This window comes from Cibotium barometz, chromosome 2, assembly GCF_041138505.1.
Source record: "Cibotium barometz isolate CiBa-2024 chromosome 2, ASM4113850v1, whole genome shotgun sequence".
In the NCBI taxonomy this organism is placed as follows: Eukaryota; Viridiplantae; Streptophyta; class Polypodiopsida; order Cyatheales; family Cibotiaceae; genus Cibotium; species Cibotium barometz.
Genome location: NC_141047.1, coordinates 20,369,597 through 20,397,356, shown reverse-complemented (window position 1 = coordinate 20,397,356; position 27,760 = coordinate 20,369,597). Strand labels below are relative to the sequence as shown.

At 46.6% G+C, this 27,760-nt stretch overlaps 1 protein-coding gene across 8 annotated transcripts in view; it reads right to left on the bottom strand.

Annotated features, from left to right (window-relative positions):
• LOC147640786 (Transducin/WD40 repeat-like superfamily protein) overlaps positions 1-26,315 on the bottom strand; it is a 58,015-nt gene extending 31,700 nt beyond the window's left edge. For 7 of the 8 annotated variants that reach the window (XM_086815156.1, XM_086815179.1, XM_086815150.1 and 4 more), the window contains exons 1-3: positions 25,961-26,315; positions 4,419-4,524; positions 4,049-4,109 (exon numbers count right to left, since the gene is read on the bottom strand). In XM_086815156.1, the coding sequence (XP_086671282.1) occupies positions 4,049-4,109; positions 4,419-4,524; positions 25,961-26,191 (398 nt within the window). In that variant the 5' untranslated portion in view covers positions 26,192-26,315. Of the gene's footprint in view, positions 1-4,048; positions 4,110-4,418; positions 4,541-25,960 lie in introns of all 8 variants that reach the window. The other variant, XM_086815185.1, reaches the window with a different exon arrangement.
• Between the last annotated feature and the right edge of the window lie 1,445 nt (positions 26,316-27,760).

The following is a 27,760-nucleotide window of genomic DNA, read 5'->3' as shown; positions in this document are numbered from 1 at the left end:
TGTGAACATGTACAAGGATATAGTTGATCAATCCTCAAAAAACAACAAGCCCAAAACTTTGCAAAAAGCTACAAACTTTCCACGAGGAAGAGCCTTCATGAACAAATCTGCCATGTCATGTATAGACACATAGACTAGGCTGATCTCTACTACAAAGAGTCTCTCCCTACATAATGATAGTGCACCTCTATTAGTGCAAGCATGAAACATTGGATTCCTTGGAACTGCCAATGCGCTCTAACTATCTCAGTAAAGATACAGGTGGAGGATGACTATGCTACCAATGCAATGATACACCTAAATTCTAATGGTAGTCATACGAGGTGTGGGACAAAGGTCTCATCATAATCGATACCCTTTTGCTAAGCATAACCCTTTGCAACAAGCCTTGCTTTGTAAAGGTGACTACCATCAACCTTATGCTTGAGCTTTTGTATCAATGGCCTTCTTGTCATAAGGCAAATCTGCCAAATACCAAGTGTCATTCTTGAGGATTGAGTCGTTCTCATTCTTGAGGATTGAGTCATACTCATTCTACACGGTACACAACCAGTGATCATTCTCATGTGCTTCCTCGAAGGAAACAGGTTCCTCATCATTGCATGTGCTGAAAATGAGAGTAGCATCCACATGATAACTAGATGCATAATGAGAACCTGCATGTGTCCTGCTAGACAAAGGAGTTGTGATTCTTTGGAATCCTAAATGGTTGTACACCCTCATCAATGGCTATAACATGGGCTGATTTTCAGTCAATGGGGCATGATTTGCAGCTGTTAAGGGCTGAATTTCAGCAACATTTTATTGCGCACTTGACTGCTCCATAAATGGCTGACCAAAATTGTTCAAAGATAGGGACGAATCAAATATGTCATGTGAGCATACCCTTACCTGTTTTTAGTATGAAAGCATGGATTGAACTGAGTTTTCCATAAAAATAACCTCTCTGCTGACCAAAATCCGCTTTGTGGCCGGATGATATACTCGTTACTTTCCAAACTCTATCCCACAAATATGCATTTAACCGCCTTATCATCTAGCTTACTGCATTGTTGTTCATGCACAAAAGCATAAGCAAGACAACCAAAAACATGCAAATGAGCCATTGAGGACTTCTTGCCATTCCAAGCTTCGTAAGGCGTAATGGTCTTTAAGGCCTTGTTAGGACATTTGTTCACTAGGTGGAGGTGATTGGCTCGACACTAGAGCCGTCAGCGTTGGTGGCTTTGTGCACACTACCGCAACCCGCAAGATGGTGATGCCGCAATTGTGGCTGGGCGGCGGTGGCTTGTTGGCCACTAACTCCACCACAAACAATGGCACAAACGGGCAATGGCAAGCTCTGGGCAGGTGGTGATTGGCTCTGGGCAGAATGCGCGCTAACTCTGTTGGAAAATTTAATGTTAAATGAGTATTGTGTGTGTGTGTGTGTGTGTGTGTGTGTGTGTGTGTGTGTGTGTGTTGTGAGAACAACCCCTTGTAAAGAATGTGTGCTTTTGGACACTTGGCACTCTATGTTGACATGTGTCATATGTGGTGGCAACACATGCTTGCATCTTGTAAAGAGGTCTAACCTATATAAAGATCTACAATCTAATGTTAAATCAATAAGCTTAGCCTCTCATGCATTCAGTGTTTTAGTTAGGCTTAATCCCTTTTATGCTTCCTCTTGATTAGCCATATAATTAATGTTAATAATTGGTATCAGAGCCTCTCGCCCTCTGCTATTGCACTCCCCAGCCTTACTGCTGCTTGCACGCTGAGAATCTGGCTGCTGTGCTGTGCCTGCAGCCGCCCTCTCGGACCTCAGTGCATGTGTTGCCGGTCGACCCTGCCAGCTGCCGCCTTCTGCAAATTCTCCGGCTCCTACTTGCGGCACCAGTGCCAGCAGCTCCACAGCCGCCCAGCCCGGCCGGTGGCTCCTCCCCTACTGCACAGAGCTTGTGATAGCGCTGCTCAGCCTAGCCGACTGAGCGGGCGGGGGGGAAGGAGGGAGGAGAGATTGGGCTGAGCCGCCCCAAGAGAGGGTTGAGCAACCCATTCTTGTGGCTTACCCAGCAACTGCTTATTTTCAGCCAGCTCACGTCGTTTTTTTTTTCCCTTTCCGTGTACGTCTTCTCACCCATACATCTTCGGCGTGCCCATGATCCGCTCGCCGCCTCTTTGACATCCTGTTTGGCAGCCCCATCTACCTCTGTCCTTGTCCCGATCCCACCTCATTGTCGCCTGCCCAGCCATATCTACTAGTCCTGTCGCCTGTGCGCCCACACTTCTTCTTATGTTGCATGCCTCAAGTGGTGCCTCCTGCGGACACTCCTATGTGTCCAGTACCACTACACGCCAAAGCCCCAGGTCCTGTGCATCCAGAGCCTCACAGGAGACTGCCGTACATCTTGTTCCTCTATGTCCGTCTTCTGCTCCCTGCTCCGCTCTACCTGTGACAATGGCAAAGCGATGGCATGTCCTCCGAAGAAGAAGACAGACCTTGGTGTTTAAAGGTCTTGAGTGTGCCTGTCACAACACACGTTTGCAGAGGCTCTGTCATCAGAAGAGGAGAGCATCTTGGGGAGTTCAAGCATCAACACACATCCTGCAGCCAAGTCAGCAGTCCTGTTCACGCTAGTCGGTTTAGTTGCACACTCGTTAACCTACGGCAATTCTGCCCGCTTCCAGAGGCAATGGGAAGTAAGTTGATTGTGTCTCTTTGCTCCAGTTCTGTTAATGTTGCAACTTTGTGCCCTTACCAATTTAGCTGGCTTTTGTTTCTCCCCAATCCTGTACACTGGTCCCATTCATCCACTGGAGATCTTGTTGTGAGGATCTTGTCCTCGTTCTACTGCTGCTGTTTTCATGTGGTGCTTTTAGGTATCTAGTTTGGGCATCTTGTTCTTGGGCTTTTCTGCTCATTTGGGGTCACTATTAATATTTAACAAGTGCCATGTGCGGGATTCACTACAGAGGGTTTCGGGATGGCAAAAATTAAAAATTGATGCTTTCCGGCATCTGTGGAGATGTCCAAAACTGAAGCCCCACGTGGATAAAACATAGGCCAAATGGTACAATATTCATTACTCATGGGGTGCCCAAAGAATAAAAGGAAAGCCAAGGTCCCCAACTTATAGCTTGTCCACCCACACCATAAGTGAGTGTGGACATCCATTTAAGCGCCTGTTTTCGCACCGAATTCATTCCCTTTGCCCTCAGGGTTTGGTGGATGCATTTCCCACATGAAACTTGGCCATTCCTGTGTCTAATGTCCTGTTCCAGGCGCCATGACCAGGTTCTGGGCACTTGGGTCTCGTACTGGATAAGCCTCCCATTGGACATCCTAATATTCTTTTAAGCCCGTCCACATATGAACATGTTGGGACATGTCCAGGCTTGTGACAACTGTTGCAGTTCTGGTGGGGGTGAATGTGACCAATGATGCACATCTAATCTTGTGATAACATCAGCATGCTCCTGGGTGGGATCCAAAAGGTAGGCAGGCAGCCTCTGGAGTCTGGCATAAGTGAGCTGCCCTTGTTTGGGAGCTCGGACGATAGGCTGGACAGTTGGATAGCCGAGTCACCCGGGTATAGACATGGGCTGGTCAAACATAAGCAGACATCTTAGGAGAGAAAGAAATAATTTATAGTGGCCCAAGCTCATTTCACTCAAAACTGGAATACCCCAGTTGGGTTCCCTTGTGGTGAGCCACTGAGCTACAAGCCCTATGGGAGCAGGATTCTCTAAAAAGCGAAGGCCCTAACAAATTAAGGCTAGGGATATGCCCACTTGGAGACTTAGGATCTTAATGATCAATGAAAAGGGAAATGGACAAAGTTCTACATAGATAATACCTTATACCTTGAGGGACGGGATCCTATTCGCTGCACGATGAGACATCTTAAAGCCTGCTAATTTACTGTGTGCAAGACACACCACACATTCAAGGTATCAGCGCTCCACCCACAATGTGACGCATACATTGATCTGGTCTATACACACAAAACATGGATACATGCGAGTTCTCTCTTAAATGAAACACAGAGGTAGAGCAACATACTTGACATTCTTGCTAGATGCATCGTCTAGTTTAAAAACGCGTACTACACCATCTCCACTTGCTGGAACAATGGAAGACAAAAAAAAAAGGAGGTTAAGACACAAGCTAAACAGCTAGGGTCAGTCACAATAAATAAGATAAAGCATGCCAAACTGCATTCAAGGATAGAGAACGATGATTTTCTACTGCTATGTTAATCCCATTGACAGCCACACAAGCATGCCAACAATTGTCTAACATTCGGTTTGCCTCAATAGATCGTATTGTATACCTCGATAATACACAAATGGAATTTACACGTTTTGAACCCACGACTTCCTGGTCCTAGACAGCACATAAGTGGCGCACACAACTATTGAATGCAGGTTACCTGTTGCTAAACCCCGCCCATTTGACGTGAAACACAATCCATTGATTGCATCCGTATGGCCCTTGAGGGTGTTGAGGAGAAGAGGGTGGTGCCGTTGTGAGTGAGCCTGCAGGAATCCCAAGCTTGAACAAGATGAGTCTCAAATGGGTATTGGACCAAAAATCTTATCAGTGCACTATGTGTAATCAATAGAAAATATGCATGGGCATGGTTCATGAAATGTCCTAAAACTACCAAACTGTAAGAACCACCAACTCTAAAAGCACAACTAATTTCCAGGGGTAAAGATGAGTTTATCTAGCTGGAAGTGCTGTAGTCAAAGCCCAAGGAGATCTCAATTCTCCCAGACCAGCTGCTACAATGTTTAGTTAGAAATCCTAGTTTTCTCACCCATAACTGTGACTTGACGCTCACGAACGGGCCAAGTTCAAGTCCCACAGCTCTGTGTAACTGAGTTTCTATTAAAGCTCCAGAGATGCAGGGCAGACTCAGCCATAATGAAGCCTAGCACTAAGGATCATAACAAATATAAAGAATTATTACAACAAAAAGGTAGTTGATAGGGCATATGCACCACTAGAGATAGAAAGAATTAACACAATATCAATCGGCCGCAACTTGGCCGAAAACTTCACAATGTGAAATTTGCATGTCTGCTAGTACACATGACTATCGCTAAATAATTGTTATAACTTGTTTTCATGTATGGAAGGTAGGAGGCGGCCAAGTTCAAATCCCCCCCGACACCGTACTTGTGTGTGCATGTGTTCTTTGTGTGTGTGAGACTATACAGTGGATTAGCAAAGCCCAAGCCATGTGTAAGCAGCCAACATCAAGGACGGGCTACAAAAATCGCCCACCCCCCTTCCCCACCTCATCATCAATCTTTCTTTTTCCTCCATTAGCAGTCTAGCAGACTCCAAGAGCTCTGAAAATGGGCAGCAGATCTATAGCATCCTCCATTCCATCAACTTGGGCATAATCTGCCTTAGGTCATCTTTTAGATAGATTTTCAGCCATAGTTGTGGCATATCTTTTGTACTCTCCAAGTTATTGTGCATTGTGCATACATGTGTGTGCTTGACTTTTATTTTATTTGCGTGACTTGTTTTACTATGTCAACATTGTTGGGTCTTTCTGCTTGTGATTGTCACGGACGCCCGGGCACCTTATAGTAGATGCGTGTGTGCACACATGTTTGGGCCTAAAGCAAAGGCCTCATGGGTTTTGCAAGTGGTAAGTGTGTACTAAACCAAATTTACAACTTTAAGTATTTTATTTTATTACTAAAGTTTATGGTTGAAGGTTCACACTTAAAAATTTAACGCAGAAACTTGTAAGTTATTCACATGAACCGCGCACGATTTTAAAGCACGTGGATAACTTCTTCTTTTTTTCCAACTAGCCTTAGGCCCAAGATCCTCCCGTAGTTGTTGTTTTTTCACTGCCCGTAGGCACTTTTTTACCCCCCCGTAAGCGATGCCGCCAAGGAAGCACCTTCTAAGGTTTTGAACCCACGACTTCCTGGTCCTAGACAGCACATAAGTGGCGCACACAACTACCTCCAACCAAAAACCATGAGGCAAGTCCTAGCCTTTTACCATGCACCGTGCCATCTCCATGAGAGACCTATTTTTTTGCCCAGCCACACCATTTTGTTAAGGAGTATAGACACTGTACATTTATGCTTTATGCCTCTTTCAACCATATATATGCATGAAATCCCTCTATCTGTACATAAGGTGCAACTTTACATGCAGACACATTTTCAGCCACGGAAAGAAAGTGTCTGAAGCACATAAAAGATGCAAACAGGTGTGCCCAGAGTAATCATCAATAAAAGGGACAAAGTAGAGATATCCCCCAATACCATTATCCAACCCAAGGGACAAAGTAGAGATATCCCCCAATACCATTATCCAACCCAAGGATCTGCACACAAATATCCACATAAAATCCAAATAATTGAAACGATGCAACCAATACTATCACGCATATATGGACTCCGGAGTCACCCGTGTACGTTTAAAGTAGGCTACAATCGCTTGGATTTAGAAAGGCATCCCAATCTAGACCCATCTAGGAGAGTTCATAATTTAAAAAAACATGGCAAAATGAATTCCATGAATTACTACTCATAATACTCAAAGTGAATCTTGTAACTTGATGAGAGAGAAAGAGGAGCACAAGAGGACCTAGAGGCCTCAGGGCACCACCTCCCGCGTATGCTGCCAAACTCTCCCTCTCGCTGCCTCCACTTGCGAGGTGAGAGAGTATGTTGAAAGAAGATCTCTAAAGAAACTTGTGGCTATGGCCCGAACATTTAAGGGGCTCCTCTAATGACCCCAAGCACGCAAGAGACTGGCTGCAAATCTATCCTCAAATGCTGGGCTAAAGCCACATGTCCGCATCTTTGTGAAGACCCATCTCGTGCACTGAGGCCAAGGGTGTTAGCAATCATCTCCCGTCTATACCATATTACACTGTAGGGAGTGAGGGCCAGTATTGTGGGTGTGCCCGCCCGTGTATGAGTTTTCTCAATTGTTTCCATTGTCCATTTTCCTAGTTATGGGGGTGCTATTTTTCCCTGTCAGCCTATAGGTGTGGCTAGTCAGTTGGGGCCCGTTACTTTTTCTCATGGCCGACTTGCTAGTTGCTGGCCAACCTCTTTTTCTGTTGGCCAACTTGTGTTTATGCTGGCCGACTGGGTATTATCCAGTCGTGGGCTTTTCCACGCCTGTTTTGTATTGGCCGACCAATAGCCCCAACCCGTATATATGTGGGCCTTGCCCCCCCACTTGTTTTGTACCAAATTTAGGTGTATATAGCAAAGATTATACAGCCTTCTCCTCTCTTGCATTTATATACTTTTTGCTCTCAATATTTTGTCTCATTTCCGCTGCTCATTTTGACATGGTATAAGAGCCCCAAGTGGCTTGAAGATTTGGAGATGGTGAGAGCATTCAGGACTGCTACGTTTGGTACTGATTGGAGTATTTTTGGGCTGTAAGGAACGTGGAGAAGAAGGTAGAAGGCGGCATCACTGTTGGACAGCCACCTTGCATTGAGGTGCAGCCTCTTCTTCATATTTTTTTTCCCACCAACCCTCCCTTTACAAGACCACGTGAATTCCCCAGATGGCAAAGAAACATGTGAAGATCCCCACTCTCCCGACGTTCCCAATGGACCGATAGTTGGACGGGAACAACTATGGCATCTAGAAAGTAATGATGGAGTCTATCTTGGAGTCTTATGATTTGGTTGATTTCATTGTGGTTGGAGTTCCAAGGCCAGAGTTGGAGTAGGAGGAGCTTTCACTATCCACTAAGAAAGAGCAGGAGGCTTAGGCACAATTGTGGAATCGTGTCGATGCCCGTGTGCGTTCTTTCATCTTCCTTAATTGCACACCCCAAGTAATCAACCACATCAAACACATGACGTTGGCTCAAGGGATTTGGCAGCACTTAGCTTCTTTGTACAATCGAGTATCGCCCATGAAGAGGATTTACTTGGAAGTGCAGATGCGAGTGATGAATCCTGCAAAGTCTTCGACAATGCGAGAGCACATCAACAAACTCCAGGCTCTTCATCAGGAGGTTCTTCAGGCTGGGAAGTAGATATCATCAGAGGACATGGCCGTCACCTCGCGATCTCATCTATCCCCTTAGTACTCAACTTTCTATTCTTGTTTGATCACCAATGGGAGACTCTGTCACCATTTGGTCCCGCAATTGGTCCACCCGTGCTTTCTCATCATGTATGTACATTGGACTGGTGTCCATGGCAGTTGTATATGCAAGGGATTGATGCCACTCATGTGATACTGTGGACTTGGCTTTCCGTTGGAACTATGCCTATGTGTACATGCCCAGAAATGCCTGGTGGATTGGTGTTCCATTGGGTCTGGTACTTCGTGTACTTGCCTGAAGCACGTCTATTTGGTATAGTATCATGAACGGGGATTGTCCATACCAATGTTGCATTGCATAGCATCTTTATGTGCTTGCTTGCAATTGAAATTGCATGTTGTTTTCATGCTTGCTTCACCAATGTGTAGTTCCGGTCCCCGGGTAAGGGGACACCCGCCCGCGAACCGTGCGTGTGAAACTGTCTGCTGACATGGTTATGTGGCATGTGGCAGGTAGTAAGTATTGAAGCCTTAGGAGTTAACACTAATTTATAAGTGCGTGTGTACACACTTCATTAGTTTTGAGCGACCAAAACTCACTTATAAATTATGACCAACCCGGTGTTCACACACACTGATGTCCCGAGGTGGACAAAACCCAATGTCCACCACCCAAACCTTATCCCCTTTGTACAAAGGGAGTAACCAGCCATGTGTCCACTCTAGCTTGCTCCACAAAGCACCTGCCTGCCACCTACACTGGACAACTCACCACCTCACTCCTCCTCTCTCTAGAGATTGGCGCCTCCTTCATGAGGGCATTTTGGGCTGTATTTTCTGCACTTTTTCCTTCCCTACTCCATATCCAAGCTTGCTAAGGTGTTTCCCAAGCTTCCAAAAGTGTTTCTGGGTGCTAATCACTCTCCTATACACTCCCAATGACTGAAATTCAACAAAACAGCTCTCTTTATTGCTGTAATTTCTGGTCTTTTTGCTGAAAACTCTAATTTCAGCCCTCCTTTCTCAAGTTAAACCATAGGGGAAGCTTTCCCAGGGTTCCCTCCATCCTCTTGAAGACTTTTGTCGCGAAGAAATGCGACAAATCGAAGATCTCATCACTCCAAGGACTTCCATCGCGAAGACTTCCGCTATCATCGACTCTACTTACAATTGGTAAGTTTTTATGCTTAAATATGGAAGCAAGTAGCAGGAGGAAGAAACCGGATTACAAGATCACATACCCTCTGTAGTGTTCTCTTGTCTTACATGCTCTCTTGCAGATTGTTGCTACCATGTGTTCGTGAAACAATAGAGAGCAGATGGTAGGGAACATGGGCACTTGAGAGAGTAGTGTGAGTTGCAAGTCTACACCGACAACCACTTGTTTGCAATACTATATTCATATGCATTGGTATGGAAATCTGGTCAGAAATGCCCATGACACTATGTACTTGATTCTCCCAAGATCAATAAACTTTATTTGAGGGAGGGGCCAACCATTCCGACTCAATGTGTGTCTCTTGTCAATTCAGCAAATTACTTCTTGTATTGAGCATGTATCCATCTAATCTTTAGTGTATTTAAGTGTATTGATTAGTGTTGTGTTCAACCAAGTCACAAGCTCAACACCATTACATGGGAGGAGCTTGTGCCGATGGTATTGGACCAGGAAGAGCGGTTTCTAAACCCTCCACAGGGCAAAGGTTCTGAGGCTTTGACTGGCTAACAGTCGAAAGGCTGCAACAACAAGAAGAAGGACAAAGGGAAGTCTTCACAGGTGACGTCTTCCGAGAAGAAGCCCGACTCGGAGCATGATGCTTTGAAGGCCGAGCAGACCTATAACTATTGTGGCCAGAATGGTCATTATTGGAGAAAATGTCCCAGCAGAGCACCAAGAAAGGTGCTGATTCCTCAGCTGCAGCCGCAAAGATTCCAGCTTTTGTGCACTTGGAGATTATGGACATCGGAGCTTCATCTTCTTCAAGCAGGAAGGCGGTTGGTCTCACCGTTGGGGATACTCGGGAGTGGATTCTAGACAGTGGATCTTCCAAGCAAATGACTCCTTACCGAGAGTTGTTACAGGATTTTCGAAGGCAAACAGGTCACATCTTTATTGGTGACAAGTCCACTATACCGATTCACAGTGAGGACAAGTTGGAGATCGTTCCCGATGGCAGAGGGGGGAAGTATTCCTCCCGGGTTCTTTATGTCCCATCTCTTGGCTTTCATCTTTTGTCAGTGCATGAGGTTTGCAACACTGGCATGCGGGTGGAGTTTAACGAGCATTTGTTGCTATCCGAGACAAAGCAATAGGCCAAGTTGTTTGGGAAGGCCGAGTGGAGAATGGGATTTATAGACTCTCAGCACTCTCTTCTCTTACAGGTACTCAGCTCGGTGATTCATGCCATTTCCATTTTGGCCACTTGAATATGGATGGCTTTCTGGAACCATATGGTGGATGGCTTGCCAGATGTTGGCAGCAAACAAGGACATTGCAGTTCTTGTTAGAAGTCATCTCCTGTCTATTTGTATACACCAGGGCCTCTGTTGTGGGTGTGCCCGCCCGTATATCATTTTTCCACCCCGTATTTTTTCCCTATTTTTCTCATTTTTTCCTAGTGGTGGGAGGGCTGCCAAGTGATGCCAGGAGCACCCCAATGCTGGCCGACTGGACTTTCTTCAAGCGTGGGCATCAGGGTTGCTGGCCGACTGCTTTTGCACCAGTCGTGGGCATCAGGCTGCTGGCCGACTGCTGTTTTATCAGTCATGGGATTTTCTCCAGTCGTAGGCACTCTCTGTAGCTGGCCGACTACCCTCATGGAGTTGTATATATTGCCCCTCAGCCCCCATCACTTTCTCATTCAATATTTTCGGGATCTTGTGTATAGAGAAGAGTTTACACACCTATCTCTCTGTGTTTCTTGTGCTGATTATTTTCTGCAGTCTACTTGCTCTTGTGTACCCAAGTTTGGTTATCATTTCCGCTGCATATTCTGACATGGTATCAGAGCCCTAGGCTCTAGGAGATCTTGGGCGTTTTTCTGAGCAAGAGGGGGAGCAACAGGTCGCTGATTGGTGGACTGTTTCGGGCTGAACGGGAAGAGAAGGTGCAAGAGGAAGGCGGGCAAAGGTGCTGGACAGCCACTTGCAGATTTTCAGATTTTTCCCACCCACCCACCCTTTCAGGTTACTCTCCGAGATGGCAGATTTACTAGAGATGGCTGAGAAGCACGTGAAGATTCCGACTCTCCCCACGTTCCCAGTGGATCGTCAGTTGGACGGGTCCAACTATGGCATCTGGAAGGTCATGATGGAGTCAGTTTTGGAGTCATATGACCTTGCTGATTTTATTATCATAGGGGTGCCACGGCCGGAAGCTGAGGAAGGGGAGTTATTATCGACGAGGAAGGACCCAGAGGCAAAGGCACACATGTGGGACCGTGTCAACGCTAGGGTCCGGTCGTTTATTTTCCTCAATTGCACACCACAGGTGATCAACCATGTGAAGCACATGACGCTGGCGAGAGGCATATGGGAGCACTTGGCTTCTTTGTACAACAGGGTGTCACCCATGAAGCGGATATCCTTGGAAGTGCAAATGCGGGTTATGAACCCTGCAAAGTCTTCGACGATGCGGGAACACATTAACAAGCTGCAGGCCCTTCAGCAGGGAAGTCCTTCAAGCTGGGAAAGAGATATCATCCGAAGATATGGCCATCACGTTACTTTCCCACTTGCCTGGTCAGTATTCCGCTTTCTATTCCTCGTTGATCACGAGTGGCAGGCTCAGCACCATTACTTGGGAGGAGCTTGTGCCAATGGTCTTGGACCAGGAGGAACGTTTCACGAACCCTCCTCACGGCAGAGGTTCGGAGGCCTTAACTGGCCAACGGTCGAAAGGCCGTAATACCAACAAGAGCAAAGGGAAGGCTTCACCGGAGAAGTCTTCGGAGAAGAAGCCTGATCCAGAACGAGAGAAGCTGAAGGCCGAAAGATCTTGTAATGATTGTGGCGAGAAAGGCCACTACTGGAGGAAGTGCCCTAAGCGGACAGGGAAGAGTGCTGATTCCTCAGCCTCAGCTGCGAAGACTCCGGCATTTGTGCACTTAGAGATGGTGGACTCCGACGCTTCATCATCTTCGAGCGAGGAGGCAGTTGGCTTCACCGCGAAGGATACCCGGGAATGGATCCTCGACAGTGGTGCTTCCAGGCACATGATTCCATCCCGTGACTTCTTTCTTGATCTGAAACGGCAGTCAGGTCGTATCTTTATTGGCGATAACTCCACTATTCCGATTCATAGTGAGGGCCGGATGGAGATTATTCTCGACGGCAAGGGGGACAAGCATGCTTCCCGTGTTCTTTATGTCCCTCCTCTGGGTTTTCATCTTCTGTCAGTGCATGAGGTATGCAAGACTGGCTTTCGGGTGGAATCTGAGGAGCATTCAGTTGCTCTAAGGGACCGTGAGACAGGCAAAGTTGTTTGGGAAGGCGGTGTGGAGAATGGCATCTACAAGCTCTCTGCACTCTCCTCACTGACAGGCTCTCAGGTCGGAGATTTGTGGCACTTTCGTTTTGGCCACTTAAATGTGGATGCTTTGCGGCGCGCCTTCCGGGACCAGATGGTGGTTGGCTTGCCAAATGTTGGTAATAGGCAAGGACGCTGCAGTTCTTGCATACGTGGTAAGCAGCACAGGGAATCCTTTCCGAAGCAGGCTTCCAGGCGGGCTTCGAAACCATTGGAGTTGATTCACACTGACTTGTGTGGACCACGGCAGATACCATCCTTGGGAGGATCTCTCTACTTCATGCTGCTTGTGGATGATTGTACCAGATTCACGTGGGTCTACTTTCTTTCCCAGAAGGACCAGGCTTTTGCTCGGTTCAAGGATTGGCACGTGATGGTGGAGAAAGAGTCTGGATTTCAGGTCAAGACTCTCAGGGCTGACAAAGGAGGTGAATTCTCCTCGACTGTATTTTTCCAGTTTTGTGCAGATCATGGCATCAAGAGGGAATTGGCCAATACCGGATCGCCTTCGGAGAATGGAGTTGTTGAACGTAAGAACAGGACTGTGGTGGAGATGGCGAGGACCATGCTGGAGCATCGTGATCTTCCTCGTCCACTTTGGGGTGAGGCTGTGGCAACAGCTGTCCATACCATTAACCGCTCTCCGACGACTTCTGTACCCCATTTGAGGCATATTTTGACAGGAAACCCGATGTCTCGCACTTCCGTGTCTTTGGGAGTGACGCGTATGTACATATTCCGAAGAAGCAGAGGGGGAAGCTTGACTCCAAGTCCCGCAAGCTGGTATTTGTGGGGTATAACTCTCTTTCCAAGGGATACAGGTTGTATGATCCAGAGAGGAACGAGATTGTTGTCAGCCGGGATGTGGTCTTTGACGAGCATGTTCCAGCATCCACTATCGAGGAGCCGCTACTTCTTGGAGATCCAGAGGAGTCTGATGATGATTCCTAGTCTACTACTCCAGTTGATCCACCTCAGTCATCACAGGAGGTTGAGCCCGCAGCTGGAGTTGAGCCCCCGCGATCACACAGGAGGCTCCACGATCTGTTCGAGTACCTAGGTGGTTATTAGACACCCTTCGGGAGTCAGGTGTCACGGAGCTACCCTCCGAGTGGACCACAGAGGACGGCCCTCGAAGATCACATCGAGTCCGAGATAAAAGCAACACAGCGGAGCTTCTTCAAGTGTCACGGAGCTACCCTTCGAGTGGACCACAGAGGACGGCCCTCGAAGAACACATCGAGTCCGAGATAAAAGCAACACAGCGGAGCTTCTTCAGGTGAACTATGCTCTGATGTCTCGTATCATGCGGGATAAAGAGCTCACTTCCGTAAAGGAAGCCCTTTCACAGGATACTTAGAGGGAAGCCATGCAGGTGGAACTTGATGCCATCGAGAAGAACAACACTTGGGAGTTGGTACCGAGGCCATCGAAGCGGTCAGTCATTGGTGTCAAATGGGTCTTTAAGACCAAGTACGCGGCTGATGGGTCGGTGGACAAACACAAAGCCAGGCTCGTGGCTAAAGGTTATGCTCAGCGGCCAGGCATCGACTACGAGGATACCTTTGCACTGACAGCGCGGATGACCACTATTCGGACCGTTCTTGCCCTTGCTTCTTCTCAGAGGTGGCCCGTGTACCAGATGGATGTAAAATCTGCGTTCCTTAATGGTGACCTACAGGAGGAGGTGTACGTTGAGCAGCCTCCAGGCTTTATTGTTCCAAGATCGGAAGGGATGGTTTACAGGTTGTCAGGTTACGTAAGGCCTTGTATGGTCTTAAGCAGGCTCCGAGAGCTTGGAATCAGAAGATTGATTCCTTCTTTATTCGGACTGGATTTCAGACCGAACCTGTATCTCTTTCGGGAACACGGCATGGTCACACTCATCATCCTTTATGTGGATGATCTCATTCTCACCGGCGGTCATGTGGAGCACATTGGAGTGACGAAGGCTGCCTTGTCAAAGGAGTTTGAGATGACCGACTTAGGCTTACTCCACTTCTTCTTGGGATTGGAGATGTGGCAGACCCAGAGGGGGTTTTTCGTCTCTCAGCAGCGGTATGTTCATGAGTTGCTTGAGGCCTTTGGGATGGAGAACTGCAAGCCTATTAATTCGCCGATGGACCCGAACACAAAGTTAACCGTTACAGATCCTTGTGAGCCAGTTGATGCCTCGCAGTACCGGAAGTTGGTTGGTTCATTGATCTGGTTGCTGAACACCAGATTGGACTTGAGCTTCTCCGTGGGGCTGTTGAGCTCTTTTATGCAGACTCCATTGAAGACTCATTGGGACGCAGGATTGCGGATCTTGCGGTATCTGCAGAGTACGAAGGATCTGGGACTCTTTTACACAGGAGGGAATGGAGTCAAGCTCCAAGGTTGGAGTGACTCAGATTGGGGAGGAGATCCAGACACGAGGAGATCTACTTCAGGATACACTTTTACCCTCGGCTCAGGAGCAGTTTCTTGGAGCAGCAAGAAGCAGCCAACTATTGCCCTTTCTTCGTCAGAGGCAGAGTATCGGGCTGCTTGTGGTGCTGCTTGTGAGGTTGTATGGCTGCGGAGGCTGCTAGGCGAGATTGGGTTTCCACAGAGGGAGCCCACAGTCATCCAGTGTGATAACCAGAGTTGTATAGCTATTGCTCGGAATCCGGTTTTCCATGCCCGGACTAAGCATATAGAGATACAGTATCACTTTGTACGTGAGAAGATCTTGGCGGGTGACATCTTGCTACTTTTTTGTTCGACGGAGGACAATGCGGCGGACCTCTTCACGAAGTCTCTACCTCAGGCTACGCTCAGGCGGCACTCCAGCTCCCTTGGGTTGGTTTCACAGCCAGGAGCTGAGAGGGGGTGTTAGAAGTCATCTCCTGTCTATTTGTATACACCAGGGCCTCTGTTGTGGGTGTGCCTGCCCGTATATCATTTTTCCACACTCCCCGTATTTTTTCCCTATTTTTCCCATTTTTTCCTAGTGGTGGGAGGGCTGCCAGGTGATGCCAGGAGCACCCCAATGCTGGCCGACTGGACTTTCTTCAGGCGTGGGCATCAGGGTTGCTGGCCGACTGCTTTTGCACCAGTCGTGGGCATCAGGCTGCTGGCCGACTGCTGTTTTATCAGTCGTGGGATTTTCTCCAGTCGTGGGCACTCTCTGTAGCTGGCCGACTGCCCTCATGGAGTTGTATATATTGCCCCTCAGCCCCCACCACTTTCTCATTCAGTATTTCCGGGATCTTGTGTATAGAGAAGAGTTTACACACCTATCTCTCTGTGTTTCTTGTGCTGATTATTTTCTGCAGTCTACTTGCTCTTGTGTACCCAAGTTTGGTTATCATTTCCGCTGCATATTCTGACAGTTCTTGCATTCGTGGAAAGCAGCATAGGGAGTCTTTTCTGAAGCAAGCTACGAGACGGGCTTTGAAACCACTAGAGGTGGTACACACTGACTTGTGTGGTCCTATGCAGACCCCATCTTTGGGAGGTTCCTTGTATTTCATGCTGCTTGTGGATGATTGTAGTAGCAGGTTCACATGGGTGGATTTTCTTTCACAGAAGGACCAAGCCTTTGCTCAGTTCAAGGATTGGTATGTTTTGGTGGAAACGGAATCTGGATTGCAGGTGAAGACTGTTTGGGTTGACAAAGGAGAGGAGTTTTCTTCTAATGCTTTTGTGCAGTTTTGTGAGGAGCATGGCATCAAGCGGAAGCTGGCCAATACAGGGTCACCTTCAGAGAATGGAGTGGTCGAGCGTAAGAACAGGACTGTGGTGGAGATGGCGAGAACGATGTTGGAGCATCGGATCTTCCTCGTCCACTTTGAAGAGAGGCTATGGCTACGGCTGTCCATGTCCTCAACTGATCTCCGACGACTTAAGTGCCTAAGATGACTCCATTTAAGGCTTATTTTGGCAAGAAACCATATGTCTCCCATTTCCGTGGTTTTGGGAGTGATGCCTATGTTCATATACCAAAGAAGCAAAGGGGGAAGCTTGACTCAAAGTCCCAGAAGCTTGTTTTTGTAAGATATAACTCTCTTTCCAAAGGCTACAGGTTATATGACCCAAAGCGGAATGAGGTTGTTGTCAACAGAGATGTCTTTGATGAGCATGTTCCAGCTTCCATTGTTGAGGAGCCACCACTTCTTGGAGAACCAGATGAGTATAAGGATGATTCCCAGGCTATTGTTCCAACTAGCTAGCCTCAGTCAGTTGTAGAGTTGAGTCCGAGGTTGGAGATGTGCTAGAGCAGCAGCAGGAGGCTCCGCGTTCAGTTCAGGTACCAAAGTGGTTGTTGGATACCATTCGGGAGTCAGGTGTTACGGAGTATCCCTCCGAGTGAACCACGGAGGATGGACCTTGAAGATCGCACAGAGTTCATGATAAAAGTCAATCAGAGGAGCTTTTACAGGTGAACTATGCATTGATGTCTTGTATCATTCAAGACAAAGAGCCTACTTCAGTAGTTAAGGAAGCTCTTTCCCAGGAGACTTGGAGGAAAGCCATGCAAGTGGAACTTGAAGCCATAGAGAAGAAGAGAACTTAGGAGTTGGTTCCGAGGCTGTCAAAATGGTCAGTCATTGGTGTCAAGTGGGTCTACAAGACCAAGTATACATCCGATGGGTCCGTGGACAAGCACAAGGCCAGACTTGTGACTAAGGCCTATGCTCAACGGCCAAGCATCGACTATGAGGACACTTTTGCACCGACAGCTAGAATGACCACGATTTGGACATTTCTTGCCCTTGCCTCTTCTCAACAGTGGCCGGTGTATCAAATGGATGTGAAATCTGTGTTCCTGAATGGTGACTTGCAGGAGGAGGTGTATGTTGAGCAACCTCTAGGCTTTAAGGTTCCAAGATCAAAAGGTATGGTTTACAGGTTACGAAAGGCCTTGTATGGTCTTAAACAGGCTCCCGTGGCTTCGAACCAGAAGATTGATTATTTCCTTCTTAGAAAGGGTTTCCAGAGATCAATTGCAGATCCGAACTTGTATCTCTTTTGGGAACGCGGTATGGTCACATTGATTATCCTCTATGTGGATGATCTTATTCTCACTGGCGGTCATGTGGAGCACATAGCTGTGACGAAGGTTGCCTTGTCAGAGGCATTTGAGATGACGAATTTAGGCTTACTCCATTTCTTTTTGGGATTGGAGATTTTGCAGACCCAGAGGGGGTTCTTTGTTTCTCAGCAGCAGCGGTATGTTCATGAGTTGTTGGAGGCCTTTGGGATGGAGAACTGCAAGCCTATTTCATCTCCGATAGACCCGAATACCAAACTTACTGTACATGATCCTTGTGAGCAGGTTGATGCCTCCTTGTATCGGAAGCTTGTCAGTTCATTGATTTGGTTGTTGAACACCAGATTGGACTTGAGTTTTCCAATGGGACTGTTGAGCTCATTTATGCAAACACCTTTGAAGACTCATTGGGACGCACGATTGCTGATCTTGCAATATCTGCAAGGTACGAAGGATCTTGGACTCTTTTATAACACTAGAGGGGAAACGAAGAACCGAGTCAGTCTCCGCAGTTGGAGTGACTCTGATTGGGGAGGAGATCCAGACACGAGGAGATCTACTTCAGGATACGGCTTTATCCATGGCCTAGGAGCGATTTCTTGGAGCGCAGTGGCTGAGGACCTAAGCACACATGCTTGACTGCTTGGCTTGAGACTTGATTTGTTTCTAATGATTTTATGGACTGATGATGGCTTGCCTTCTATATGACCTCAGGGTGCAGGTCGGCTGGTTCAAGAGATGTCGGCCTGTAAATTATCTGTGCCACAACTGGAATAATCAGCATTTAATGCCAGTTTTATGTGTAGACTTTACTGTTGGCTGGCCGACTGCTGCCCAAGCCCTAAGGGCTGCCGACCGGGCATAGAGGGTGGCTAGGGGTACTTGATACCCCTTGCAAGGCTGCCCCTCCTTGGCACTGCCTTGGGGCTGGCCCCTACTACAATGGATGCAACTAATGCAATCTAACCCTATGGCTGACATCTACAGGAGGACTACTTGCTAAATTCTCCAAAGTGGGTTAAGAGGACTGACCTGACACTGACCTCTATGGCTGGGAGACTGACCTACGTAGCTCGTGCCTGACATGTCCTGGACTGGGGCTCACAAAGGGGTCACAGCATATGACAAAATATCCTAAAAAGATACTACTTCTGTACATGATTCTTGCACTATTGATGAGCCAATTTGTCACCGTATGGGTGCACGTGACATTCCCTCCGGCTTAGCTTGGTGGCAGCAGGTTCATGGCTTCGAGATAGTCCGCCAATAACTATGGATACTCCAGAAAGAATTCTTCATCTAGCCAAACGGCTTCATGAGTCTCTCGATCTTTGAACTTGGTAGAAAATTGGTGAAGTCGTCGTCCAAAACCATGCTTCCAACGATATAGAAGGATCTGTTCGAGCTCTATCAATTCTGCTTCATCAACCATTTCTAGCTGCTGTTCTTCTTGAACATTCTGTAATGAAAGTCCAGTATAAGGCTTTAACCAAGAGACATGGAAGACATTGAGCATCGTCCAACTGTCTGGCAGTTTGAGTTATATGGCGACATCACTTAACTTCTTGATGATGGGAAAAGGACCAATAACTCCTTGATGACAACTTTGGATAGCGCTTGCCCACTTGCTTGAGTCTTTGCTTCATGATCCTTAAGTATGCCCATTCACCTTCTTTGAAGTTGACATCTCTCCTTGACTTGTTTGCCTGTCTAATATAAGCCTCCTGAGCTTTGGTAAGGCGCTCTTTGACTGACTCAATGATGGCTGAAACAGTTTCGGACGTCTTGTTGGCTTCCAAGGAAGGAGATATCATCCGCATGAGAAGGGATGAAAATCTTCAACCAAAGGCTGTCTCATAAGGGGTTCTGCAACACCAGATGAGTGTGTCATTGAGAATCGCCTGCACCAATGGGAGATGAAGCTCCCACTTTGACTGCTGACCATGGGAGTACGCTTTAAGCACACCGAAAGCCAACTGGTTGTAAATCTCGGTTTGGCCATCATTCTCGGGATGGAATGCACTGGACAATTGCAATTTGGTACCAAAGTTGTCGAACAGAGCTCGCCAGAAGTGAGATGTAAACTTCGGATCCCGATCTGAAGTAATGGTCCGTGGCAAACCACAAACTGGATACCAATGTCGGAGAAAGAGCCAGGCTATATCTTTTGCTATGGCCATCTGTTTACATGGTATAAGCATACAAAATTTACTAAATCTATCAACTATCGTCATACACTAAGTATTCCGAGATCCAGTAGATGCAGGAAGTGGTCCAACAAAATCCATTGAAATGTCATGAAACGGTCCCTCAGGAACGGGCAAAGGCTAAAGCAACCCTGCCTGTTTGGTGTGAGGTACTTTCACTTTCTGACATATGGAACATGCGGAAACATAGTTGTATACATCCCTACACATCTTCGGCCAATAAAACGATCTTTCTAACTTCTCCAAAGTACTATTGATCCCACGATGACATCCAACAAGGGAATCATGGGCATGATGGAGGAGTGTTGGTCTCTTCTCCCTGAGAACACATAATTGACCCTTGTAAAAGAGCCAACTGCCTTGAATGGTATAATGACCCAGTTTTGAATAAAGGGCTATACTGTAAGAAGGAGTTCCAAATTCTGGACAATCTATATATTGTGTCTTCATACTGTCTAAGTCCTTTCCTTGTATCTCTGACACAATGGACTCTTGTACTATCTGAATACTACCTTTCCAACTCAGAGCATCTGCTACAGGGTTGTGCTTACCCGGTACATACTCAATCATTCCGCCGAATTGTTGAAACATCTGACTCCACAGGGCACTTGGCATAGTCTGTAACCACTTCAAGGCCTGGTGGTCTGTTTTCACCGTAAATTCCCTTCCATAAAGAAAACGTTTCCCCTATTTCAAGGCTGTGATAACCCCTAGCAACTCTTTGTCATAGACTAAATAGCTCTTTTCTACATCATTCAACTTCTTGTTGTAATACGCCACGGGTCTTCCTTCTTGTTGCAATACTGCTCCAATGACAGGATTACTGGCATCGGTGATCACCTTGAAGGGATCATCCCATGATGCAAGTTTAAGGACTGGTGCTTCGGAAGCCACCTTTTGCAAAGCAAGGAACGCCTCTAAAGCCTTCCTATGATGACTAAACCTTTTTGTCTTCTTGTTTTCACTCCCTTGAGCAAATCTGTCAATGGGGCTACAAAGTTAGAAAACCGATCCATATGCGAGCTATACGCTTGGCAAAGGCCCACAAAGGATCGTATCTCTTGGGCTGTCTTCGGAATGTCCCAATCGAGGATTGCCTTTATCTTCTCAAGATCAAGGCAAATTTCGTTGGAACCAATCATGTAGCCCAGGTACTAGACTTCTTGAACTTCAAATATGCTCTTCTTTGCATTGATGTAGAGTTTGTTATCTCGCAAAATCTGCAAGACCTTCGGCATATCCTTCTCGTGCTGTTCTGCAGTGGCAGAAAAAATAAGAATTTCATCCAAAAAAAATGAAGACATATACCAATGAGTACGACAAAGACTCGAGACATCATCTTGTTGAAAGTCGCCGGTGCATTGGTCAAACCAAAATACATGACCACGAACTCGTAATGACCTCGTTCTGTTCGAAAGGCTGTCTTCAGGATATTGGCTTCGAAGATTCTGACTTAATGATAGCCACTTTTGAGGTCGATCTTGGTGAAGTACTTAGCACTATTGAGTCTTTCAAGAATGTACTTCTTCAAGACTCGGTAATCCACACAGAGACGTGCAGTCTTATCTTTCTTCTACACAAAAAGAATCAGTGCAACAAATGGAGAGGATGAAGGCCCAATGAAACCAGACCTAAGCAATTGTGCTAGTTGCATCTCCAACTAAGCTTCCAACACCTTGGAAAGGCGATACGAAAACTTACTAGGTGGCTCAACTCCAGGTACCAAATCGATCCAATGGTCTTCAAGACGAGAAAGTGGGGGTCTAGGTGGGAGATCATCCCGCAACATGATGTCCTAAAACTATTGGAGGAGTCCTATCATCTGTGGCTCTAACGGAGTCGCGGTGGATGTCGCTATCTATTGTGGGCAGACATAGATCATCGCACACTCTGCTCCCTTTCTCATAGCTCTACTAGCCTGGAGGAAGGAAATGAGCAAAACACCCTGAATGCTCCGATCCCGCGGATGATAGTAGGCTCAGGCAAACCTTCGACAATCGTGAAGGTGTCCTACCTCCAATTAGAAATAGGCGCATATTGGCAGAACCGCTGAATCCCTAAGATCATGTCGCACAAGAGGAGGGGTGAGACAATGAAATCCCATTGGAATTGGGCCTTCTAAACTGTGAAGGCAAACTGTTGAGCCCTCTAGGTGATATGGATACGTAGGTTGAGAGTGAACCCGTCCATGTCCAAATGATAAGGTAATAGGTCACATTTCATCTTGGTCGCCAACTACAGAGAGATGGCATCTTCTGAACTGCCCATGTCAAAGAGAACAACAAATTATTGCCCCTTCACTATGCCATAAGCTCTAATAAGACCTTTGTGAAGCTCCTCAACTCTGCCCTCCTGCTTATCATCGAATACCACTACGGGTACTGCATTCAAAGCGGGCAAAAGCTGAACAGCATTGGTGGTTGAGGGTGGGGGTGGAGGGGGTGGTACAGTTGCGGTAGTAGCCACTGTACAAGCTGGTTGTTTGCCTTTTTCTGCTTGCCATTTGGAACAATCCTTCTTTGCATGTCCCGTGTGGTGGCAGAAAAAACAACGGTTCTCTTTGAAGTACCGTTCCTTCTCATCTAACTGTAAGAATCCTCCGGTAACGCCCTCCTTGATCTTTTCTTCAAGGGTCTGCTTGGGTCCATCTTGTCGCTCCTTCCCAGTAGAAGTGCTATTCTGGCCCTTCTTCTTCTGGTCCTTATTGTTGGGTGCCCCCTTACCTGACTGTTGGTTAGACGCCTAATTCTGCTCGATGGTCTACGTCTTGCTACTGAGGTTTGGGGGTGACTGGAGCGGTCTTGGGCTTGCCTCCATTGAGCATCATCTCTTGCTGGACCAAGGTTGCCTGTAATTCTGCCAATTTTTTTTCCATTTGGACTCTTTCAAGTTGCCTTATCAACTCCTTTAACTTTTGGTTGTCTTCGTCTTCTTTTTGCGAAAGCGTTTCTTCAAATGGTTCTTCTTCTTTAGTAATGTCTTCGGAGCTTGATGCCATGGTGGATGGGCGAGTGGTTTTTCCCGATCTCAGCTTTACCATCCACAGGATGCTCTCACCCTAGGTTGCTTGGTTGAATCACGCCCCAAGCTCTGATACCAATGTAGCATACGCCAAGCTAGGACCGTGTGAAACAACAAAGCCTTCTTTAAACTTGAGTTTAGTGAGTCTTTAGCAATCCTTTAAATAGCATACATGGATCTGAAAGATGTAGTCGAGACGACACTAAATGGGGTCCCAAATTACCCACTGAAAGCTGCCCCCCCCCTCTCTCCCCCCGCGCGCGGGACAAGCAAGAGTATTTGCTTTATTTCTTCTAGAGAACTGAATACAAACTGAACTGTGTCCACAACACTGAGCGGACAAACTGACCTAACCACCAAACACAAGGACAAAGTGACCAAACGTTGGGCATAACTCTGCATAAGTTGTAGGCGACTGTGAAGCTATCTTCAAAGAGGAAACACCAGACCGACACCCACCGAGGGTTGGTTTGCTGAAAACTCTTGAAGAGATTGAGCTTCGTTTGTCTTGGGCTGAAAGCACAAGAATGCTAAAAGTATGCAAAGGCTGAGGGCCTAAGCACACATGCTTTACTACTTGGCTTGAGACTTGATTTGTTTCTGATGATTCTATGGACTGATAATGACTTGCCTTTTATATGACCTCAAGGTGCAGGCCAGCTAGTTCAAGGGCTGTCATCCTGTGAATTATCTGTGCCACGATTGGAATAATCAACATTTAATGCTGCTTTTATGCGTGGACCTTATTGTTGGCTGGCCGATTGCAGTCTGGCCTTGGTTGACTGATGCCCAAGCCCTCAAAGGCTGCCAACTACGCATAGAGGGTGACTAGGGGTACTTAATACCCCTTGCAAGGCTGCCCCTCCTTGGGATTTGCCTTGGGGCTGGCCCCTACTACAATGGATGCAACTAATGCAATCTAACCCTATGGCTGACATCTACATGAGGACTACTTGTTGAATTCTTCAAAGTGAGTTAAGAGGACTGACCTAACACGTCCTAGAGACTAACCTACGTAGCTCGTGCCTAACATGGGGCTCACAAAGGGGTCACAGCACACAACAAAATATCCTAAAAAGGTACTACTACTGTACATGATTCTTGCACTGTTGATGAGCCAATTTTTCACCGTGTACCACAAAGCATGGTTGCACGTGACAGAACCTAGCTATGAGAAGCCGAGATACACCTCGGACCCGCTCCTCCAAGAAACCCATCCTGCACATCGTCCCCTCTAGAAAGCCCCAATCTACTCTGTCATAGGCTGTCTTGAAATCAAGAAGGAGCACAATCAAATCCTACTGGCGCATTTGAGCCGACACAATCGCCTCCCAGAAGGTGAAGATGATGTCCAAAATACTCCGATCCTAAACAAAACCGGTCTGTGTACAATGAATCAAGTCGGGAAGAAAGGGTTGTAATCTCCGGTTGAAGGCCTTGGCCACAATTTTGTGGGCAGTCCCTAGGAGGGTGATTGGTCTCCACTAGCGGATCTCCAATCTGTCACCACCCTCCTTGCAAATCAAGTGGATCAAACCCTTTGACAACCTCTCCGGCATGGCTCCTGTAACCATTATCTCGTTGAAGATAGCCCTGAGGCCACCTTCCATGAGATCCCAATGCCGCAGAAATAAAGAGGCTAGAAGATCATCCTCTCCCAGGCATTTGCCCCTAGTAGGTAATGCCGTCATAGCCTCTGCCAACTCCTCAAATGTGAAGGAGGTCAGGAGGAAAGTCTTGAGAGCATGAGGAACCACCTCTCTCGTGTGCCACCACACCCGCTCATGCGCATCCAACACTTGTGAGGAAATGGAGGCACCGGTGAGAAGAGTGTTGAAGAAATCTATGGCGATGGCTCTCACATGCAAGAGGTCTGTAACAATGGATCCATTCGGGCCACACAACATGCGGATACCCTCTCTCTGTCTGCGTGTGCCTGCAATCTCAAAGAAATCTCCAGTGACCCTATCTCTTGCCTATGTCGAAAAAAGAGACTCTAGCATGGTATCTGTACTCCACCTGCCGCTCCTCTATGGATCTGAGCTCTGTACGGGCAGCAACCAACTGACTCTCAATCTACAAGCTATCAAGTGCACTCTCCTAAAGCCGCAATAGAGAGGCAAGACCCCTACGAATACTCCTCTCCTGCTCTCGGAAGCCAGCCAATCTGCTATGCGCTGCCTCCTATAAAAGACTACTAATCTCGCCAAGTCCTGCATCCAGGGCTCCTTCGGCTGCTCCTGAGGGAAAATCAAGCCTCTCCCAAATCCCCATTATCTTGCTACAGATCTCTTTGTCCTGAATGAGGCTATCTAGAATCCGGGTACTCATCTATCTTTCCTATCTCCAAGGGTCATCCAGGGAGAGAATAACCGGTGCATATCAGGAAAAAGTAGTGCCAGCCAAAATACCAATCATGCTGCCACACCCACAAGCCCACTTGTCGACATAAAACCGATCGAGTCTAGATAGGTTGGGGCCCGTATTCCTCCTGTCAAATCTGGAGGAACACAGACTCCCGGGACTACGTCCAAACTCTGGAAGATGCCAAGGGTCCTGTCCCCTGAGAGCCAAAATCAACTCCTCCCATGCCGAGTACTATGTACCTGATAAAGTAGCCATGCAACCTCCAAATACGTCATGTTCCGCCCAAAATTTTTAATAAAAAAAACAAGTATCACTATCTCAATTACCAAAATCCTACAAGTGAAGCCTAGCTATTAGAAACAATTTCTCCTAAAAACGGTGCTCATGTGTCAGCGGACTCTTGCACGGGTGGTTAGCTCATGAACCACCCTACTTAAGAGCCCCAACACCTCCTCCTTAAAAAAGCCATAGGTTTAGCCCCAACTTCTCCAATTTTATTGCTGACGCTCCAACTACATAGGGTGCCATGTAAAGAAAACATCACACTCAATTAACAGTTAGCAAGCATGACGTATATTGATGCAAAGCTTCCCAGAGCAATTGTTCTTATGATGAAACACCACCTTCCACTATAAGTCTTATAACTGGCTGTGTCCCCACTCCGAAAAAAAGAAAAACAAGAAAAACCTCAGAAGGATCAAGCATAACATAATTAATACATAGCCACCCAGATCCTTACATGTCATGATAATGCTGCCCAATGACTGTTCTTACCTTGTCAGAAGCACGCGCTTTGTTGGAATGATGTGAGGAGGGCCTTTTTGGAGCATTTTGCAGGGGCTTGGACGAGATGGGAGTGTGGAGGGCTACTGGCTGGACATGTTTTTTGGTATTGCGCCAAGTGGAGAGCAGCCACAAAGCAACCAATCCTCCCAAGGCAGAAACGAAGACGCCCAGCAGAAGAGGAGCAGAGCTACCCGTGATCGTAACATCGTTACTTCCCATTGCTGAGCTTAACCTGATGCGAGAAATTACTGCCTGTGTTGGAGCGTTGTTTTACAAAAGACTTAACAGATTAAAATCATAGCATTAGAGGTAGTACCATGAACTTAATGGTTTAATCCATTTCGAGGCCACCTTATTTTTTTGGAACATAGAACAATTATATTATATTAAAATCTTAATCTTAACTACAAGATCCCAAACAAACAAAAGAGGATTGCTCCCAAGAAACATGATATCCTAACTTCATACAAGCTATAATCATAGACTCAGAAGTATAATCATAAACTCAGAAGTACAACCTTTTGGAGTTTGTTCCTCTATACACTCTCCTTTAGTCCATACCTTCACCACTGGTCTGCTGCCCAAGGGATTCTCAATAAAGGCTACAAAGGTGTATAGCGGTTGCTTCTCCTTCAAATACCATCTCTTGGTCTTTGGCCCAAACTTGCCCTTAAATCCACATAACAATATTTGTTAGGAAATCCTAGTATGTACAAGTATCTCCTCGGCCAGAGAGAAGTTCATTTAATCCCAGTCTGAAGGGCCTAAATCAGCTGCACCACATCACCATCATTCATTTTATTAACATAATGTACAGACCTCAGGAGTTTGCAGAGGCCTCAGGCTCTAGGTGTAACATCCATAAATCTAGGAGTTTGACTGAAGAAAACGACTTTGACTTAGAGAGATGGGGTGTGATGTAGTAAGGAGGGGGCAGATAGTCAGACACTTGGGAGTTCCTTTTGGAGGAGTGGGGGTGTGCTGTAGTAAGGAGGGGGCAGATAGTCAGACACTTGGGAGTTCCTTTTGGAGGAGTGGGGGTGTCAAAACCAATTGGGCCATTTCGGGACCTTCTTAAAAAGCCTAGTTTCAAAGCGAGTGTTAATTTGCAAGCCTAGTTTAAAAGCGGGTGTTAATGTGCCTGAAAAAGATCTCATAGCAAATAAGGGACCTAAGTGTGAAAAAAGAAAATCTATTAATTAATCAAAGAGGCAACCTTAGAAAAACCTTTTTAGCCTTAGTAGATTTATTATTAGGTAGGGTTAAAAAAATTATACATTAAACGACACATTCTTTATGAATTTATTGCGCCTCTTTGTAAGGCTGCAATTTCTGAGGCTCTCCTCTCCCTCTCATTTCAAATGTAAAGTTCTATCTCTTTGTTTTCTGAAGATGAGGCTAAACATCTCCTCTCTCCTAAGGGTGACTCTCAATGTTTTCTAGCAAGCGGGTGTCTCTCTTTCTCTCTCTCATTGCTCTTCTTGTCTAGATCTTGAAAGGGCGACCATTCTACATGCGTCCATGTGATTTTTTAATATTGAAAATAAATAAATAAATGGAGGCAAATCCCTCATGGTTGCAATCACTTCAGAGCCATTAATTTTCAAAGTTGGTAGAGCCAGCAGTAGTAGCAAAAGAGAGGATAAGACCTTACCAAAATAGGCTTTGTAGCACTTACATCGCTCCATCCATAATTGCACTTCCAATTTTTCCAAAAGGGTAGATAGAGTATTCACACCCACCCCTCCTATGATGGTGTACTTGCTTCTCGCCACAAGGTTTCCTCTT